The sequence below is a fragment of the Solanum verrucosum genome, unplaced genomic scaffold, assembly GCF_900185275.1.
Source record: "Solanum verrucosum unplaced genomic scaffold, falcon-dt-bn FXZP01000038.1, whole genome shotgun sequence".
Lineage (NCBI taxonomy): Eukaryota > Viridiplantae > Streptophyta > Magnoliopsida > Solanales > Solanaceae > Solanum > Solanum verrucosum.
This window is the reverse complement of record NW_026020564.1, coordinates 2,135,545-2,154,894: the sequence shown is the minus strand read 5'-3', so window position 1 is coordinate 2,154,894 and position 19,350 is coordinate 2,135,545. Positions and strand designations below refer to the sequence as shown.

Genomic DNA, 19,350 nt, shown 5'->3' with positions numbered 1-19,350 from the left:
TAATTATATTAAGTATCATAACATATTTAACTAATTCAAATAAACTAAACATAATAATTAAATAAAAAATATAAACATGCTTCATTAAGTTTGAAGTTACATTGCAAAGTGTAAGGAAAGAAATATACCTAGAGAGATGATGACAAAACAATGATGAAAGCAAAACTCAATTCCCCTCCCGAAAGACCACCCAAGATGAAATATATATATATTTTTTCTTTTTAGATGTAATGATTTTTCCTCTTCTAATTTTCTGTTCTTGTTCTTTCTCTTCTTTTTTTTCCGAAATGAAAGAAGAATGGGGTTTAAATAGGTGTGGAGCATTTATCCCCCACTCTTCTTGAAAACTTAAGAGCCAATGCATGCATTGGACTCTTTGTTTTCCCAAGGTGCCACCCAAGATGACCAATGAAATTTCCTTTTTTTTCTTTTTTCTTTTTCTTTTTTCAAGATAAAATTAATTAAAAGACTACATTGCCCTTTTAGATGACCCATTTATTTTATTCATTAATTGAATAATAGCTAAATGGGTCATCTGAAAATTTAGAATAGGCCCCAAAATGTCATTTTGGATGACCCATTTCTTTTACTCATTAATTGAATAATAGCTAAATGGGTCATCTGAAAATTTTAAAATAGGCCCAAAATTGATCAAGACCCAAAAATCAGAACAAAATCAGTCCACTAACACAAAATCTAAACATGTAAACTATTTTGAAGATCAAACACAACAAATAAGGCAGAAAAATAAAAATAAGAAATAAAAACGAAATTAAAAAATAAAATAAAAATAATAATAATAATAAAACTCAAGCAACAACTTAAACATGAACTTGAAGAACACTAACAAAACAATACAAATCCGGCATCAAAATAACTTATATGGTTTAAAAAATGTGATAATGACGGATTTGGATAGAGGATGAGGGGGGGAAATGGTTGACATAAATTTTCGGACGATTGGAGGTCGCCGGAAAATTCCGCCAGAATTTTTTTGACGGATTTTGGACATAAACTTTACATCAAAGGATAGCCCTTGAAGAGCTCTACACTTTTATGTAAAGGATATAGGACGGGGATGGCCGAAACTTCGTAAATCTAAAGAAAAAGGTGAAGATTTATGTTTGGTTTTTCTTAGATCTACGGAGTTTGGCTATGAATATGAATGAATGGTTTGCGGATTTGTGTAGAGGAGGATGAAAGGAAGAAGTGGTAAAAATTTAAAGATTTTTTCGGCCAAGGGGTGGTGGCCGCCGGCGGTGGCGGTAGCCGGCCGGCGGTTGGTGGAAGCAAAGGGGAGAAGAAAAATAAAAAATGACAATAAAAATTTGATTTTGGGATTTTGTATTTTTGGTAGGGTCCCATAAGAACGCTTGGATCAAAAAATCATGGATGGTTGAGATTTAATCTTGACCATTTCTATTGGACCGGGTCAGAATTGATTGGGCCATCAGAATTTGGTCTAAATCAACCCAATTCAATCAAAAATTGGGTCATTTGGGCCAATATAAAAAACAATATAAACAAAGATAAACTACCCAAAATACAAAACAAAAACTATAAGAAAATATATATACATATATATTATAGGAGTAAAATAAAAACGTCAAAAATTGGGTGTTCACAACAAGTACAATCAAAAGATGGTATGTTGCCCGCCGAAGGTGCGGCTCCCTAGCTACCCTGAATCAAATTCTGAGGTGGAGTTTCCGAGTAATTACCTGTAGAAGCGGGAATAGCAGACTGAATTGGCTGGATTGCAAGCGTCGGCCTCCCTGAACCTCTGGAGTAAGAACCCTGAAAGTTACCTGAATTCTTAGCTTTCTTATCCAATGCCTTAGTCTGACCGTCTAGCCTCACCCCCACCACTTTCTTCACAAAATGTGTTATCTTTTTGAAGCTTTTTCCTGCAGAGGTCATATGAACAGACAATACCTGCAACTCAAAATTTAGTCCCTTCACTAATAGGCAGATCCTCTCTTCCTCAATAGTCACCAATTGCGTAACATATTTAGACAAAGCATGAAACTTAGCCTCATAAGCAGCCACAAACATACCACCTCTCTCCAAAGCCATGAACTCATCCTTCTTACGATTCCTCATAGTCCGAGGCACATATTTCTCCAAAAATAGAGCATGAAACTGGGTCCAAGTGAGTGGGAGTAAAGTTGAAGATCTGCATTCCACATAAGCTCTCCACCACTGCCTAGCCTCACCTTAAAGTTGAAAAGTCACAAACTCTACTCCATGCTAATGAACAATTCCCAACTTATGAAGCCTCTCATAGCAATATAGGATGAACTCATACGTGTCCTCACTTTCAGAACCATGGAATACATGTGGTTTCAATTTCAAGAACTTAGTCAACATCTCATGCTCATTACCAGTCATAACAGGACTCAACAAAGGACGGAAGAAGGCATCAGTACCTACATTTCCACCTACCTTGGGAGCATCACTCCAGGACCAACCAATCCTTTCAAGAATGACATAATATGTTGAGCTAACACTGGATCTAACGGAGGAATACATGTAGTCTCAGCCTGCACTTCTTCCTCTTGTCCAACATTCTCCTCATCCTCAACCTCAACATTCTCCTCTATCTCTTCATGATGCGCAAGAGGATTCTCATTTCTGGGAGTATTCTCAACCGAAACTCCATCCCTAGCAGATGCTACCCTTCCTCGGCCTCTGCCCCTTGCTCTCCTCTCTCCCTACCTCGACTGCGACCCCTCGCTGCGGATTCCTCAGTTGGCACATTGACAGGAGATACGGGCTTGACGCCGTTGAACCTAGTATTAACCATTTGTGGACAGAATAGTGAAGGAGATTAGATACCAATTCGAATCGCGAGATACCAATTGGAATCAAGTTATAGCACGAAATGAGACAAGAGAAAACAGAGAGATTTCCTAAAGTCCTATAGTCTCTCGAAGAAAAGTACAAACGTCTCTGTACCGTTCTGCAAGACTCTAAACCTAAGGCTCTGATACCAACTTTTTCACGACCTAGACCATCGTGATTGACATCCACACTAACTCTCCGGTGGGAGAACCATTACTATAACCCAAGCTAAACAACTTAACCAAAAACTAAGACATTTAAAGATACGAAATGAGGTAGATGTCTAAGAAAAGAAAAATAGGGAGTTCCCATAAACTCCAACAAAAGTCTAACAAAACAAATGCGGAATAATACCTAGAACCTGAAAGTCAATGTACCAAAACTCTAACAAGAACCATAGGTCTAACAAGAAGGGGTACAACCCCAAACTAACAAGGAAAGCACTAGTCTAAGCCCGCAAATGTGGACATAAACAAAAAGAGAACTCATGGAAACCTGGAAGAACTGGCTCACCCTTGAATTTGATTGCTCACTGATCTTCTAAGCAACATCTGTCAGTAGCCGCCTGAAGATGCCCTGTACTCAACAAAGAAAGAGCAAGTGCAGTATCAGTACACAACCACAGTGTACTGGTAGGATCACACGGTTATCCCAAAAGGTGAAACATATATAAGTCATTACAACAATAATAAACATGCATACACCAAACATATACAATATCAATTATCACCTACGAACAACATACAATTTCACAATCTCAAGATATACAATTATGTCAAGTCATTGGTCCTCTCACGGAACTCAAACCAAAACTGTTAGCGTATCGGTACTGGTACCCGATCTAAGTTAGTGTGCTGGACATGACATCTGATCCCATATATGCGTCGGAACGTGGTACCCGATCCAAGTTAGTGTGTCGGAACATAACACCTGATTCATTCAACAAGCCACAATCACAATCACAATGTACATTCTCATAATCACAATCAAAATGTACATTCTCATAATCACAATCACAGTGTACATTGTCATAATTATACAATCAAGTCATGATTCATGGCATATAATTATTCAATCATCCTCATTTACGATTAATGTGATGAATAGTGCAACATTCACATACATACATGCATCATAATGAAGTAATTACAAATACATATCACACCAACATGAGATCATAACTATCACCTACCTCGAACAAAACTTGAATCCCCTAAGAAACTTGATTCTTCCCTTTCTGGATTATTTACGCTTGTTCATGGTCTACAAACAATCATAATAATGCGAAGATCAAATAACAAGACCTAATTATCTGGATTATAACCAATAACATCAACCCTAGGCCAAACCCTTGATCCCCATACTAGGTTAGGGTTTCTTCCACCATAAATCACAGATCAAAACCCTCTCCCATCGATAATTACCCAAGAAACTAAGTTCTACAGATCGAAAAGTTGATTCGGGGAGTGAAAACCTTACATTTGGCCTCAAGAATGGTGCAAAACTGTCAAGAAAACACCTGGGGTCGATCCTTAGCTCTCAAAGTCGAAACTTGCATAATAAAATGTTTTTGGGGTTTATTTTTTACTTAAGTCGCGTCTGTCCCGCCACAGCGGTCCTCACCCCGCTACAGCTGCCCCGCCCTGGCGGAAAATCCTGCCTTAGCGGCTTGCACGGAAACAATGAGCAAATTTAAGAATTCCAAACTCTCATTTCATAACACACCTTCATCCCATGACACTCAGAAAATACATGTTCATGCTAAGATCTGCTTCGGGAGTTCTACCCACCCGAATTCAATTCATAAAGTCATACGGATTCCTCAACATCTTAGTTATCTACTCATATGATTAAATTCATAATTAGATCTCCCAATTGTTACCAGATTTCCCTAGACCTTACTGACTCCAATTTCGTCCAAATCTGGACTAGGTTGGGAAATTCAAAGTTAGTACCAAAAAGTTTTCCAACCTAAAATTTTTCCCCGTTGGCCTTTCTATAACGACGGAAACAGGTTGTTACACTTTAATAAAATTCAAAAATTCAAAACAGGACACATATAAATGACTTTAGAATCTCAAAAAATTTATCCCCTATTGCCTTTGGACAATGTGGAAAGCATGGAATAAATTTCATTTTCAAGGAACACTTACCTCACTTGACTAACTAAACCTCAATATTTTTTCTTACATGTTAAATAGCAATCCCCTTGATGCCCTAACTCATACTAAACATTGGATTCATGATGGGTCACTCTTCAAATTTGAGTGGTATTGGAGAAGTTTTTATAAACATTTTACTAACTGAATCGTAGGATTTATAGGCACAATTCAAAAAACATATGCTCTTACTATTGAGCTTCATGCTCTCTTTCAAGGTCTAATTTTAGCGATCCAAATTAAACTTGAGCCATTGGAAAAAAAATATAAATTCTCATTAGGTGGTTCGCTTACTGAACAGCTCACACAATGGCTACTTACATTTCTTGATGATTGCAGGTACTCCTTCGTCTGCTTATTAATCCCATCATAGTAGATTGTATGCCTTGCTTGTTGGATCTAAATCTGCTATGTAGTTATCTAATATCTTATTTTTCCTACCTACTTTTTGAAGAGAAGTAGGTGTAGGCTCTTTTCAATAGTGAAATCGTCTAGTCCTACATATTTGACTCGAAATCGAACAATCTAACCATGACCATGTTGAATAGACCTACTTTAAGGCTATTCGCGTCCCTTTTGACTTAGGATAGGCTCACACTTAGGCTATTTGTGTCCCTTTTGAATTAGGATAGGCTCACACTTAGGATTGGTTTTTGAAACTCACTAAGCATGGGAATTCTTTTTATCTGCACGGCACAAAACATACTAGCTGATAGGCTAGCTATCATGGCCACCTCTAGGACTTGAAGTTCTATTACTCTTTATTTTTGGACACTCCACAATATTTGATGGATATTTTGCAAGCAGAATTTGGTAAATGAATTGATGACTTTAATTTTATTTACTGAAGAGCAATAAAAGTCTCTTGCTTAATATAGAAAAAATACGCATGTTAATTCATCTAAGAACAATTGTCACTGTAATTAACTATTATTTGTTGATTACATAATGTTATAAGAAATTTGTTGTCACAAAACTAGTAACTAATTAAGATCATATATTCCTAAAGTTATAAGTATTTTTTCCTTATTTACCATATGTAGCAACATTTTACATTTTCTAGAAATCCTAGGGAAAGGCCATGCATAGTACGCAACCCATTTTTGTTTCTGAAATTCAACTCGTGAACGGTGAAGAAACGAAATAGAAAAGCTTTTCATACACAAAAATTGTTCAATTCACCACCACCACGAACCCATTTTTATTTTTATTTTACCTTAGCAAAATGATGTAATTTTTTAGGATTTATAAGAACAATTCATAAAACAAATGCCCTTAATATTGAGCTCAATGCTCTCTAACCTAGTCTAATATTAGCGATACAACATAACCTCAGACCATTGAAATAAATATAGATACTCACAAGGTAACTCTCTTACTGAACAACTCACGCGTTAACTACTTACATTGCTTGATGATTGCAGGTACTTCTCTAAACGTCAAAGGACTTAACTCCTATAGTACACTAGTTTGATGCATCATATGAGTCATTAAAACTTGGGTAGACTTCTGATTTCCATCTGACTTTTTCACACATTTGACACATTTCACATTTTTCACACATTTTTTCATTATACTAGTTTAGCGCGCGCACATGATAGAGCATGTACACCAATATGATTTTGTATTACATTGTAAAATACATTTGACTTATAAAATAAATTTAAAATGGAAAAAAGTGCGAGTTTAAGAAATTATGAAAGTTGATCTTGTTTAACTATATAAAAAAACTCTATCTCACAAAAGTCTTCGTATTGTTATTTCAATACTTAGTGGCAGACTGTATTGACTTATAGTTGCATTACTCATAATAATTATGTCTTTTTTGTTACATTTACACTTATTTAAGAAAACACAATAGAAAGGTAAGCTTAACATATATAGCCAGCTTGCATAATTCAAACAAGATGAACTAATAAATTTGACAGTAGAAGCTTCACAGACCTCGAGAGAGGAGTATCAATAACTTTTTTCAAGCATTAAATTTCTTTTCAACATTGTAAAACTTGTTTTTGATGTTATTTACTAATTATTTGTACCAAATAAACTACAAAGGTAGTGTGAAATCTACATGATTCAAATGCCTACATTATCTCAACAAAACTCAAACGACTAAATGAAAATTTAAAATTCAAATTGATCCTAAAGCTGAGCAACTTATTTTGCTAAAGATTACTGCAATCACTAAATTAAATTTCAACAACGTTAAATGATCTATTATAAAAAGTTCTATGCTTTAGAAAATAGACGGTCCTAGTTGCAATATTTAACTTTTTCCGAGTTATATTTTTCCGAAAAAAGTTATGTTAAACAATTCGTCTTTCCTTTACCCTTACAAGGATATTGAGATTTAGCTTGTATTGGTTTAATTTTAATCAAATCATATTGGTGATCTATTCTTCCCAATTTAATTTAATAAGAGTAGATAATGTCATTGTTTTGTCTTTCTCCTAACTAACTAGACTTTCTAGATTTGCAAGAATTTGGTTTAATTATCAAGTTGACCTATAAATTAAAGTTAATATAAACACCGTAGATATTGAGGTTAGCTTATTAATTTTTTGTAAATCAAGATTATGAAGTGTTGAGTTTTGACAATTAAAATATTTTTTTTAGTAAATTTCATGTTTAAAGATATTCAAAAAGGTTGAAACAATATCTAATTGTCAACTTTTACTAGCAAAGAGTATTCATATGAAACACTTAAATTATAACCATTTTATCCTCTTCTATTTATGGCGAATCATTTTAAATTTAAGAGTTAACTTTAATAAATTGTTGGAATATTTATTTGCAACACAAAGAGTAAAATCCAATGAGCGTGAAATCGAAACAAAAAGAAGACTAGATTTTCACTATATTATGAAAAAGATTAATGGTTAAATGAGCTTTTTTAAACACGAATATGTTTGATGTGATCCCAACAATAAAATTGTTGCAACTTTATTTTTGATGATGAGGACAAAATGGTCAAGAAGATGTTATTTTCAACATTCACCCTATTTAGGCTTCAATTTTCATTGCTTAGCATCATATTCTCCATTTGAAATCTAATTTGAAAACTTAAATTCTACAATCACTTGTATAAGTATATATTAAGCATCACTCCTTCGGTCATTCATTCTCATTGCATAGTAAACATCAGTATCAAAAATCTAAATCGACTATTAAATAAGTATTTAAAAAAATATCTTTTATTTAATTTTTTTAAAAAAACTTAATTTTTACAAGAATAACGTGTCATACCAAATCAAGTATATATACAAATAAAAAAATGAAATGGATAGATAGAAAAAAGTGTAAAGCTTAATATCCACTTATTTAAAAGTTTAGATCCGCCTCTTTCGTCCAAACTCCAAAATAACCCAAACAGTTCTAGAAGTGTTAGTATTTGGTAACTTCAAAAAAACAAAAAAATAAAATAAATTAAATTAAAAACTTTTATCAAACAGCTGGGCCTCCCATCTTCCTCTTCCTCTGTTTTCTGCATGCTGTAATATAGCACGGCCAGCAGGGAAGAAACCGGCAGGCACCGGTACTGGCAACGTCACCGGCAGGGAAGTGTTTGGTGAAATCAGAAACTCAATCGTTAGATTCAGAGTAATAATAATAATTCTTCGCTTAGTATTTAACGGGAAGACAATTGTGGTTATCGGGTTTAATTCCTTCAATAAATTACAATAATCATGGCGGCTGCCGTGGTAGCAAATGGGAAACAGAAATTAGAACAAAGAGGGCCTAAAATTGGGGTTATTAGTGGTCCGACCAATCCAATGGTGACACCTCTTTTAACAGATCTTTATCAATTTACAATGGCTTATGCTTATTGGAAAGCTGGAAAACACAATGAACGAGCTGTGTGAGTGCCTGCATATTATTGATTTTCTATCAATTTGTCATGCATTTGATGTGTTTGATATAATGTGCAAGTACCGAAATTATTCATTTTGGCAGTTGATAGGGTCTAGAATTGTGATTGATCATTTTCTTCGTTGTTGAAAGATAAAGAATTAATATGAACAATTGTTGAGGATCAACTTGTGGAGATTTCTAACTTTTATTCATCTGATCAAGTGCCTTATTGAAAATACAAAACAGAGGACACACTTATTTATTAATCTTATATATGCATGCCTTATGACGGTTATGCATGAGTTCGGCTGAAACTTACACTTACAAATCGTTAAAATTATTCTTTTTATGTATATATTATAGATGTTGAACTCCCTTTAGCCTTTTTCGTGTTTACTGCTTTCATATTTTGAACCTCCTTAGTGAAAATCCTGTCTCCGCCATTGCATTCCGACATAAGAGTATAATTCCATTTTGTGGGCCTAATATGTGGAAGTGTTTGGAGTAATGGCAGGCGATAAGATTCAAGCTCAAGATATCTGATTGCTTCACCATGTTTATTTGATGAAGCAACTCGTATTTTATAGCGGGACATACTCATTTTTATGTTGATCAGTTTAATTTAGAGAAGGACACATTAATTTGTTTATTTTAAGTTTACAACAGTAATATTCTTATTCAGTTGTTGAGAAAATGTTTGTTCATCTAAAATCTAAGTGAGCCACTAAATGACTTGTCCCTATTTGGTTGAATATTTCAGGTTTGACTTGTATTTCCGTAAGAATCCATTTGGTGGTGAATATACAATATTTTCTGGGTTAGAAGAATGCATAAAGCTTATTGCTCATTACAAATTAACTGAGGATGAGATAGCTTTTATCAGGAAATCATTGCCCCCGTCGTGTGAGGTAGATTAATTATTGACAAAGTAAATAAACAGTTGTAATGTGTGTAAAAGTTATATTTGACTAGAGATAGAAATCTGCTTGTATCTTTTTGTCCTTTTAGGGTTATTCATTGTTTTTTATTATTATATAATATGTCATTATAGGAAACTTGTGCATGAATTCTGGAGGATTAATGTTTTTCTTGTTTCATGATACCTTAGTGAAATATGATTATGAACGAAACCTGGGTAATTAATGAGATTACGTAACCATGAGTGGTTATGAGTGAACTGGTGGCTTATTTCTAGTCATTACTTTTATTCCAGATGTTGCTTTGGCAACATATCAAAGTGTATCTAGATAATTTTGGCAAAAGCTGTCGTCGTCTAATTTATTTATCTTTCATTTGGCATATGTTCCTTTGCTGCTATGGATTTTTGGTTATCATAAAGGAAAGAGGTTCATGCCATATTTGTACACTAAATTGTTATGAATATACTGAAGCAGTTATGGCAAGTCAGAGTAGTTGTAATTTTGTTCACATTGGTATCTAACCCCGCATCTTCTTTGAGAATTTTTTTTCTGCTCTCATGAACATACCATCTCATTCTGTTGAGAAAATCAGGCAGTGTTTCAATATCTCGTCTTCTAGTTGTTTGTGCCTTCATACTACCTTTTCATGTATGCTTGAAGAATTGTTTGACATACTTAGGGGCTCTTTTGGTTGGGGAAAGGGTTATCCCGGGATTGTTATCTCACCCTCAATGTGGGATAAAAATAACACGACAATCCCGTGATAACTAATCCCGGGATAAGTTATCCCCTGACTTTATCCCAACCAAACATGGGATAAACTCATCCTAAAATTAATCCCGGGATTAATTGTCCCTTATCCCTCATGACAAATGAGCCCTTACAGTCTTAAGTGCTTGAGAGATAAGCATCTGCTAATGGACTTTGTAGGATGCCTTCTATAACTACCTTCGAGGAATTGACTGTTCAGATGTTGAGATATTTTCTATACCTGAAGGTTCAGTTGTCTTTCCCAAGGTGCCACTGATGAGGATTGAAGGGTCCATTGCTGTGAGTACCAACTAAACTATCCTTTGATTCATGCTTGTCCTTGAAAGATGCATTGTTCTCAGTATTGATGCTTCATGCATTTTCTCAAACTTCTGTTCGATTGTCATATCTGGGAATTGCTTTTGAATCTCGAAGGTGGTTCAACTACTAGAAACTGCACTTGTCAATCTCATAAACTATGCATCGCTAGTCACTACTAATGCAGCAAGACATCGTTTTGTTGCGGGAAAGTCCAAGCTGCTGCTGGAATTTGGGCTTCGAAGAGCACAGGTTTCTCATCTTTCCTTCCAATAACTTGAAATTGGAAGGTCTCTCTTACAAATGATTCGATGATCTTTGCTTCTTCATGAGTAGGGTCCAGATGGTGGTATATCAGCTTCGAAATATTGCTATATGGGAGGATTTGATGCAACAAGGTGATTCCATACACAATCTATCCTGTTATAATCTGTTTCCATGAAATAGTGCAATTATCTATTCCTCTTTCTAAGTGAGATGCAGTTTTTAATTTCATTTGGACATCCTTTTTATTTTGAAATAAAATTAAAGTTTAAGATTCTTAGAACCAGTTAGTCATAAATGATATAAAAAAAAAACAGCTTGTCATAACCGTACAAATGTGTCACTGTACAATTGGTATGATTGAGAACACACTCAATTGGCCAGATTCTTGAACAAGTAGTTCGCAGATAGTCACCCACGACAACTATGCCTCGAATGTGCTTTCTTGTCAAGTGCTTTTAAATTCCAAAATTTTCTTTTATAAGTAAAGGATGTTCTCTCTTCTAGAAACAAAATTGTACCTTTTCTGAAATGATCAGTACACTGGGAGATCATGAAATTTGACCTTAAAATGGAGAAGATCACATGAAGCTAGACGCTAGAGTAGGCTCTCGATAAGGATAGTTGACATCAATTGAGATTATTCGAACATTTCATTTACTTTGAATTTCTTTTCCTTTTGCTTTCTAGATGGGCTGAGCTTTCGTCAATACGATGAATATGTATCTCTTGATAAGCAACTCTTAACTTCTCAGATTATTTTTTACTGTTGCATTTGCTGAAACATAAAGTTTTATTAGCTTTTTATGTTTTATTAAGAAGTAACTGTTTTTTCGTAAAACCTAGAGTATCGTGGTACTTTTTCCCTATTTTTTGGAGATTTAATTGTTTATCATATTAATCTAGCCATGAGGATATATCTCTTCAAAAACTTTATTTGGCAGCAATGTGGCAGCTGGGAAGTTATTTGGGATCCCGCTCCGTGGAACACATTCCCATGCCTTCGTTAGCTCATTTATGGTAGGTGGAACCTTGCAATAGCTTTTCCTTCTGTGTAATATAAGTCACACTTTTAGTATAAGTGTTTCTAAAGTTTGTTTGTCCCACAGAATTCACAATGATCTTTGCTTACATACTTGGGATGTTCAAGGATCATAACTGAAAGGTGTCTTAGAATTATCAAGAAACAATGGGGTCGTTTGGTATGGTGTATAAAAGAATAGTACTGAATAGGGTGTAATACATGTATTATTTTCTCTAATACCTCCCTACCAAACAACCCCTAAGGGGTCGATTCGTTGCTGATTTGATTTATGCATGTATTACTAATACAAGGATTAGTTATGCAAGGATTAGTAGAATGTACTGATTCGTTATCAAAACATTCCCATGTATGGTTGGCTTAAATGCTTTGAATTATTTTTTTCTTAAGAACACATTATCCTCTTTCGGGAAAATTAACCTCCCTATCAAGAGGATTAGGTCATTTTCCAAAACTCTCTCATGCCATTTTCTCTGACCCCACATCCACCCCACCCCTGCGAAAGTTGATTACTATTGTCTACTTACTATTCAAACACTAGAAAATTCAAACACACCCTAGATCTTCTAATTTCATCTTTTTACATAAATTCTAGTTTGTTTTGATTCAAGATCGAAATTAATTATTATATTACTGTTACTGTTATTTTGGTAGGTGCAGATCATCATTTAGATCTTTTAAGTATTTTATTTAGATGCACACATACCACTTTACCTTTTACATATCTTCTTATGGTGATAGAAATAAGCCCAATTTGGATATTGGAAAAGATGGTTTTTGGTTGCTAAGGAAATGTATATTTCGTAAACTATGTAATAGAGGCTTGGGATTGAGGTTTAATTGATTTTGATTTGAACTCTGTAATAGAACCCTTGATTGTTGGAAGGGGTTGTCAAATAAAGATTTTCGTTTGCAGAAATTATATTTGAAAAGGTAGAACAGACGTGCTTTCTTTGTAGGTCCTTGTATGCATAAGTGCATACATTCATGTAAATATGTGATTGCTTGGAGAACAAGTATACTTCAGTAACATATACTTGCATCACTTGACAATTTTACTCATGGATACTTGTGACAATGAGATAATCAAAACATCTTTCTATAAGTTGAAGTAAAATCCACTTTATGTGAGTTCGAATTCCAACTTATGTGTTTCTTGTTCTCCATAAATTAAAGCAATATTCACTAGCTTTAGCACTTCTTATTGAGTGAGTTGCAGTGGCGGAGCGAGGAATTTAAACAAGGGGATTCAAAAAAGAAAAGAAAAATTGTGCAAATGGGATTCAATAACTCATGTATATACAAAAAAAATAATCATGTTTACCCTACTTACATAGTATAATTTTTCAACAAAGGGGGTTCAGTTAACCCCCTTACACCCCTCTGCCTCTGCCCTTGGTGAGTTGTCAGCAGTCAACTAGTGAGGCCTGGTCTTTAGCATGGTTTCTAATTTAAAGGTTTAGGTTTTTCTATTGATTGGTTATGTCTCGTTCATCTTGTTAATAATGAAGATAAACAGAATGGTTATATAAGGACTATCTAAATTATAATTGGTCTCTAGATGCTCAATACTTGGGATTTTATGCTCACTGTCTTGTCCTGGATCAAAGTTATATGTTCCCTGATTTTATCTAATATTATGCAGAGCCTAGATGAGATCACTGAGAGATCACTTACGCACCTTGATAGTCCCAAGGTTTGTAAGGATTTTGTTTGTCTAGTGAAGACGTGGCTTACTAAATTAAAGGTATTATTTCACCCTTTTAATTTAACTGCTGTGTGCTTGTTGGCTTATTATTGTCTACTTCAATATCCAGCCATCAGATTTTGTTCTAAATTATCCATTTAGTTCTGACTTTGCACTTTGGGCATGTTTTGTCCCGTACTTTCAAGTATCCTTTATGTTTTGGTTTCACCTTTTCATTCCTCCCTATTAATTTTACTCGGGGGGCTTCTAATTTTCTAGTATGACCACTCAAAATTTGATTAATCTAGGAAGTGTTGGGGGTTTATCCAATTCAGGTGGTTGTCCGGATGTAAATGCTTATCACTCTTTACCTGTGTAAGCCCGTTGCATAAGGGTAATAGGTTGTCTTATGTTTGGACCTAGTCACGAGTGAGTTCACCTTAACCTAAGTGGTAGCTTGAAGTGGCAGGCAGCTTAGTGGATAAGTGGCTAATTGCTTACTTGTGATCCCAAGGTATGATTCCCATTTGAGAGACTTTTTGAATTTCAGCTTTAGTCCAAATACCATTTCAAGCGGCTGTACAGTCAGTGGTAGCATATCATTCTTGATCGTGCCAGTTAATCATCATTCCCCATTTGATTTACCTACTCTGGAAACAACTCAGGTGTCAGAATAAATGATAAAGATCCTTACATATTACATAGGAGTTGATTACGTGGAAACATTTTTTTATTTATTGCAGCTTAGCTTTCTTTTTTTATATAACCATGGTATCCGGGCCAACTTGCGGGGTCTCGGCTTATTCCACGGATATCTGCCACCTCCCACTTGCAACAGGTTGGTACCAGGTAACTCTATCTACCAAGGCTAGGACAGATGGGAAGAAATCACCTAGTGTTTTTGTCTCTGCTGGGATTGGGATTTAAACATGAGACCTCGTGGTTCTCACCCCTTCATTGACCACTAGGTCACACCCTTGGGTGCTTTATTGCAGACTTATCTTGGACTCCCATAATAAAGCTGAAAGCCGGAAAAAAGATCTTCTATCATCTGGGTGTATTCTTAGTTCCTGCAGACATCTCTATTTATATCTGTCTAATATAATTGAAGGGACTGCCTAATTTTCCTGTCCTCCCTTCCTGTATTAGAGATTACAAACAATTGATTCTTAATCAAAATTGAGCAACTCTCAAATCTTCAAATTTTAAGTGATGAAGGTGGTTGATGCTTCTTCTCTTCCATTTTGAACTTGGATATCATTGTTATGATGACTGTGCTATCTTCAGCGGTCACGCTTATTAGGTGGAATTTTCAATGAGACAAACCAAAGTGAATTAGCAGCTTTCGCCTCATATGGGCTCGCCTTTCCTGGAAGCTTTTTGGCCCTTGTCGATACTTATGATGTAAGTGCAATTTTAGATACTTCTGCCACTGCTTTATTTTGTTTTTGGGATACTTGACCTTTTATCTGTAAACTATGCATGTCTAGTTTAATGAGCAAAAATTCTTCGTAATTTGCGTTAATATCCTAAAATAAGGAAATCTACTTTGAAAGAGAAGGGAATAATCATGGTATCCAGTTGTCAGCTCAGGCATAATCTTCAGCTTGCAGGATTTTAGTTTCATAGTGTATTTCTACTCTGTTCTGATAATCTGCTCTGGCACATACTTACTTTCTTATTGACCATCTATAACTTGTACTTTAACAGGTCATGAGAAGTGGTGTTCCAAATTTTTGTGCAGTTGCTCTTGCACTTAATGATTTGGGGTAAGTGCTTCCCCTGACAAGTTCTATTTTGTGTCATCTACTTCGTATGATGCTTATTAGATTAAAAGGTATGCTGCTGAATATTTGATGATATATTGAACCGATGGAAAAGAGATGCCAGCTCGAATTCCTAGTGCTTTTTTGTTAATCTGATCTTGTCAAGCTTTGTAGTGTTTATGTTTTCCTTTTTGTGTTCTCTCGCATTTATGAACTAGCTAAGAATAGGGCAGAATAGAAGGGAAAGATCCATATAAGTGATAGATACTAGTTGAGGATAAGCTTAAGACTCGTATGCAACTTTTATAACTTGTAGTATCATATATATATAAAATTTAACGTATTTTTAACTTTTATTTTATTCATTATGATATGAGCGTAAATGACGAAATGAGAATTCATATAGCCGACCCCGACTTATTTGGGACTGAGACATAGTTGTTGTTGTTTATTGTATTTGTCTTGAAAGAGGTCTCACCGAAATCTGATATTGTAGGCTCCCTGCCTCCCACACCCCCAAAAAGAAAAGGCCAAAAAAAAAAACTACGGAAAATAAATAGCTGAAAAAAACAAAAAGGAGTTGAGAAGCTTAGATATCCGAGGCCTTCTTTCCCTTGAGCACATTGTGTTCATGTTATGGAAAATTATCCACTTTTTTTGGTCGAGAGAGCACAGTTTTTTTCTTAACTTAGCATGATTACCTCCTTTTACTGTCCAAATTAATAGTTCTCTCCTCTAAGGATTTATTATTTTAGTTGAAACCATCATTTGTTTGACCAAGTCTGTTTCTACTTGATGTATTTTTTATTTTCTACTGTAGTTATCAGAATATGTCCATGCCTTATTATGTTTGTCGTTTTTATGTTATATTTACAGGTATAGAGCAGTTGGCGTTAGATTAGATTCTGGTGATCTTGCTTATCAGTCATGCGAAGCCAGGAAATTCTTTCAAACTATTGAAAAAGAGTTTGGAGTGCCTGGTTTTGGAAAGATGAACATCACAGCTAGCAATGACCTTAATGAGGAAACATTGGATGCGCTAAAGAAACAGGTTAGAGCACCAGGAATCCAACACACGCGTAACATGCAGAATCCTGTCCTATGTCATCGACCTCTATAATGTCTCCCATTGCCATAAAAGTTTTCTTCTCTAGCTGTCTTCTTGCGCTTCACTTTGTTATAACCTGGTCCAGCTTCATTATTTCCATTTGTTTAACTATGCATGTGTGTGTGTGTTTATGTATATATATGTCAGTAGTTCTCATCAATATCCTCATGTTGCTTATAATGTTATAGAGACAACTCCTTAAAATGTCAAATATTTGTCGAGTGTGGTGACTTTAAGATCTCTTCGTCTAAATTTTGGAAGTAAACTGAGCTAAATATTATGTAACAAGCAAACCATTAAGTAATGAAAATATATGGCGGTTCGCGCTCATGTCAGTTTTAGCACTCAAGAATCGACCAGGAAAAAAGGATGCAAGAATACAACACTAAATTATGCTAATAAAATTTAGTTCTTTGCATTACCTCCTAGTGTATGTTCATTGTTTTAAAATTCTGAGGCATGGGTATACACTTCCGACTAGATACTTTTCATTCTTATAACCTCAAATTCTTGAGTCTATAGCTTGAATTCATGCATTGTATGCACTGCCTTCTGTTGTTTTCCCATGATTGAAAGGTAGATATTTGACTTACTTCCTAAACAGGGACACGAGGTTGATTCTTTTGGTATTGGAACACATTTGGTTACCTGTTACGCACAGCCCGCTCTAGGTGTTGTTTTCAAGTTGGTTGAGATAAATAATCAACCTAGGATCAAGCTTTCTGAAGATGTTACAAAGGTTTGCTGAAGCTATGCTCTCTTCTCTTGGCATTTCAGATCCAATATGGATTTCATTCTATTTCCTCTTTATTCCATGATATGGACGTTCATTCTGTTTCCTTTCTAGGTCTCCATTCCATGTAAAAAACGGTGTTTCAGATTGTATGGGAAGGAAGGCTACCCCCTTGTTGACATAATGACCGGTGAAAATGAGCCACCTCCTAAGGTACTTTGATTTATTTTATTTTATCAGTACATCCTAAGGCATTTTATCAAGCTTGTCATGTCTAGTTCTTAAGTGGCGTTCCATATGATTTATCTGGTGTATATAACGGTTAACAAAGAAACATTGACAGGTAGGTGAACGAATTTTGTGTCGTCATCCGTTTACTGAATCTAAAAGGGCATATGTTGTTCCCCAACATGTTGAGGAGCTTTTAAAGTGTTTTTGGCCTGGAAGTTCAGGTGAGACTTGTTATCTTTCGAGTTATATTAATTATTAAGCTGGAAAATGTTTTTTAAAGAATGTGACCCTATAGTCTTGGAATTCCTAAATACATATCGGGCTGTCTTAGCTACGGTTTGTGAGTTGCAAGTTATTTGCAAAGTGACTAGGACTTCAAACTGCTACATTTTCCTTTCATGAAGACATTCTTCAATCATCTTGTATGGAGGTTTAGGCATTAAAAACAACCAAGCCATTTAAATTGTGTTCTTTTTTTTCCAAACTGGGGGGAGGTTGACGATGTAGATAAAGAAAAGTAGATTGTACAATTTTTTCCTCGTCTCGTTTCCACAATAAAAAACAAGAAAAACAGTTGTTGAAATGTAAAAATTCTGCAGAACTTGTTGGCACAAAGTCTACTTCAGTTTTATCAACTATTCCAGGGGCAGATAACCTTGCCCCGACCGATGTCATGTGACACCAGTTCGTATATATAGATAATATATAAGCAAAATGAATGATATTGGGTATAAATATAACAAAAGAGACCACTTTCCATTATAGTGATCTTAATTACTTGTTCACTTCTGCGCAAAATTTTGGAGTGTTGACACTGCTTACATAAAATTCTGTATATGCCACTAAAATGATATGTGAGTGAAAATGGTCGATGAGTCTATGCATCCAATATTGAAAAAAAATTGATGTTAATTTTTATCATTTCTGAAGATAAAATACAAGAAGATTTGCCTCCATTGAAGGACATAAGGGAACGGTGTATTGAACAACTGGAGCAGATGCGGCCAGATCACATGAGAAGGCTGAACCCAACACCATACAAGGTATGCTGATGAGAAACCTAGTACTTATTCGAGTTATAGTTTTTTTTCACTGCGCAGCATCTAAATGTGGGTTCAACTGGACTTTGTTGGTTTTCCTTGATTTTTTTCTGAGCAGGTTAGCGTGAGCGCAAAGTTGTATGATTTCATCCATTTCCTCTGGCTCAACGAAGCCCCGGTTGGGGAGTTGCAATGATCGATCAAATGAAGGAATATAATTTTTGGAAGATTCTTTTTGCGCAGCATAGTTGGTTCGAAAAGGATCTTCTAATAACATGTACATCTTTTTTCCTTTTCTTTTCCTTTTTTCTGGGCAGTGGAGTATCTAAAATATCTTGGATATTTATATTATGAATAGAATAAAAGCCAGTTTTTTCCCCTTTGTTTTCTGTTATAAATAAGAAAGAGAAATAAAGTAATTGAAAAATAAAGCAGATGTAGGCTATGTTGGCTTGACCCTGATGATATATGTGATCGAGGTTGATGAATTTCCTTCAAGCTCAACAATGGAGTAATTGGAGAAAAGAAAAATACACAAAGGAAGAGAGAAAATAACTTGCTTCTCTATTTCTGGAAGATACTAAACTGTATTACAATTACAATGTAGTGAGTATATATAGGATTATCTAATCTACT

General features: G+C 35.1%; 1 protein-coding gene across 1 annotated transcript; it reads left to right on the top strand.

Annotated features, from left to right (window-relative positions):
- Positions 1-8,435: 8,435 nt before the first annotated feature.
- On the top strand, positions 8,436-19,061 carry LOC125810225 (nicotinate phosphoribosyltransferase 1-like). The gene is made up of 15 exons (XM_049489728.1): positions 8,436-8,862; positions 9,616-9,763; positions 10,706-10,825; positions 10,961-11,095; positions 11,180-11,241; positions 12,052-12,127; positions 13,795-13,896; positions 15,124-15,240; positions 15,547-15,605; positions 16,479-16,653; positions 17,315-17,449; positions 17,558-17,656; positions 17,787-17,895; positions 18,605-18,717; positions 18,833-19,061. The coding sequence occupies exons 1-15, from the start codon at positions 8,690-8,692 to the stop codon at positions 18,908-18,910; spliced, it is 1,701 nt and encodes a 566-aa protein (XP_049345685.1). The 5' UTR covers positions 8,436-8,689; the 3' UTR covers positions 18,911-19,061.
- Positions 19,062-19,350: the final 289 nt, after the last annotated feature.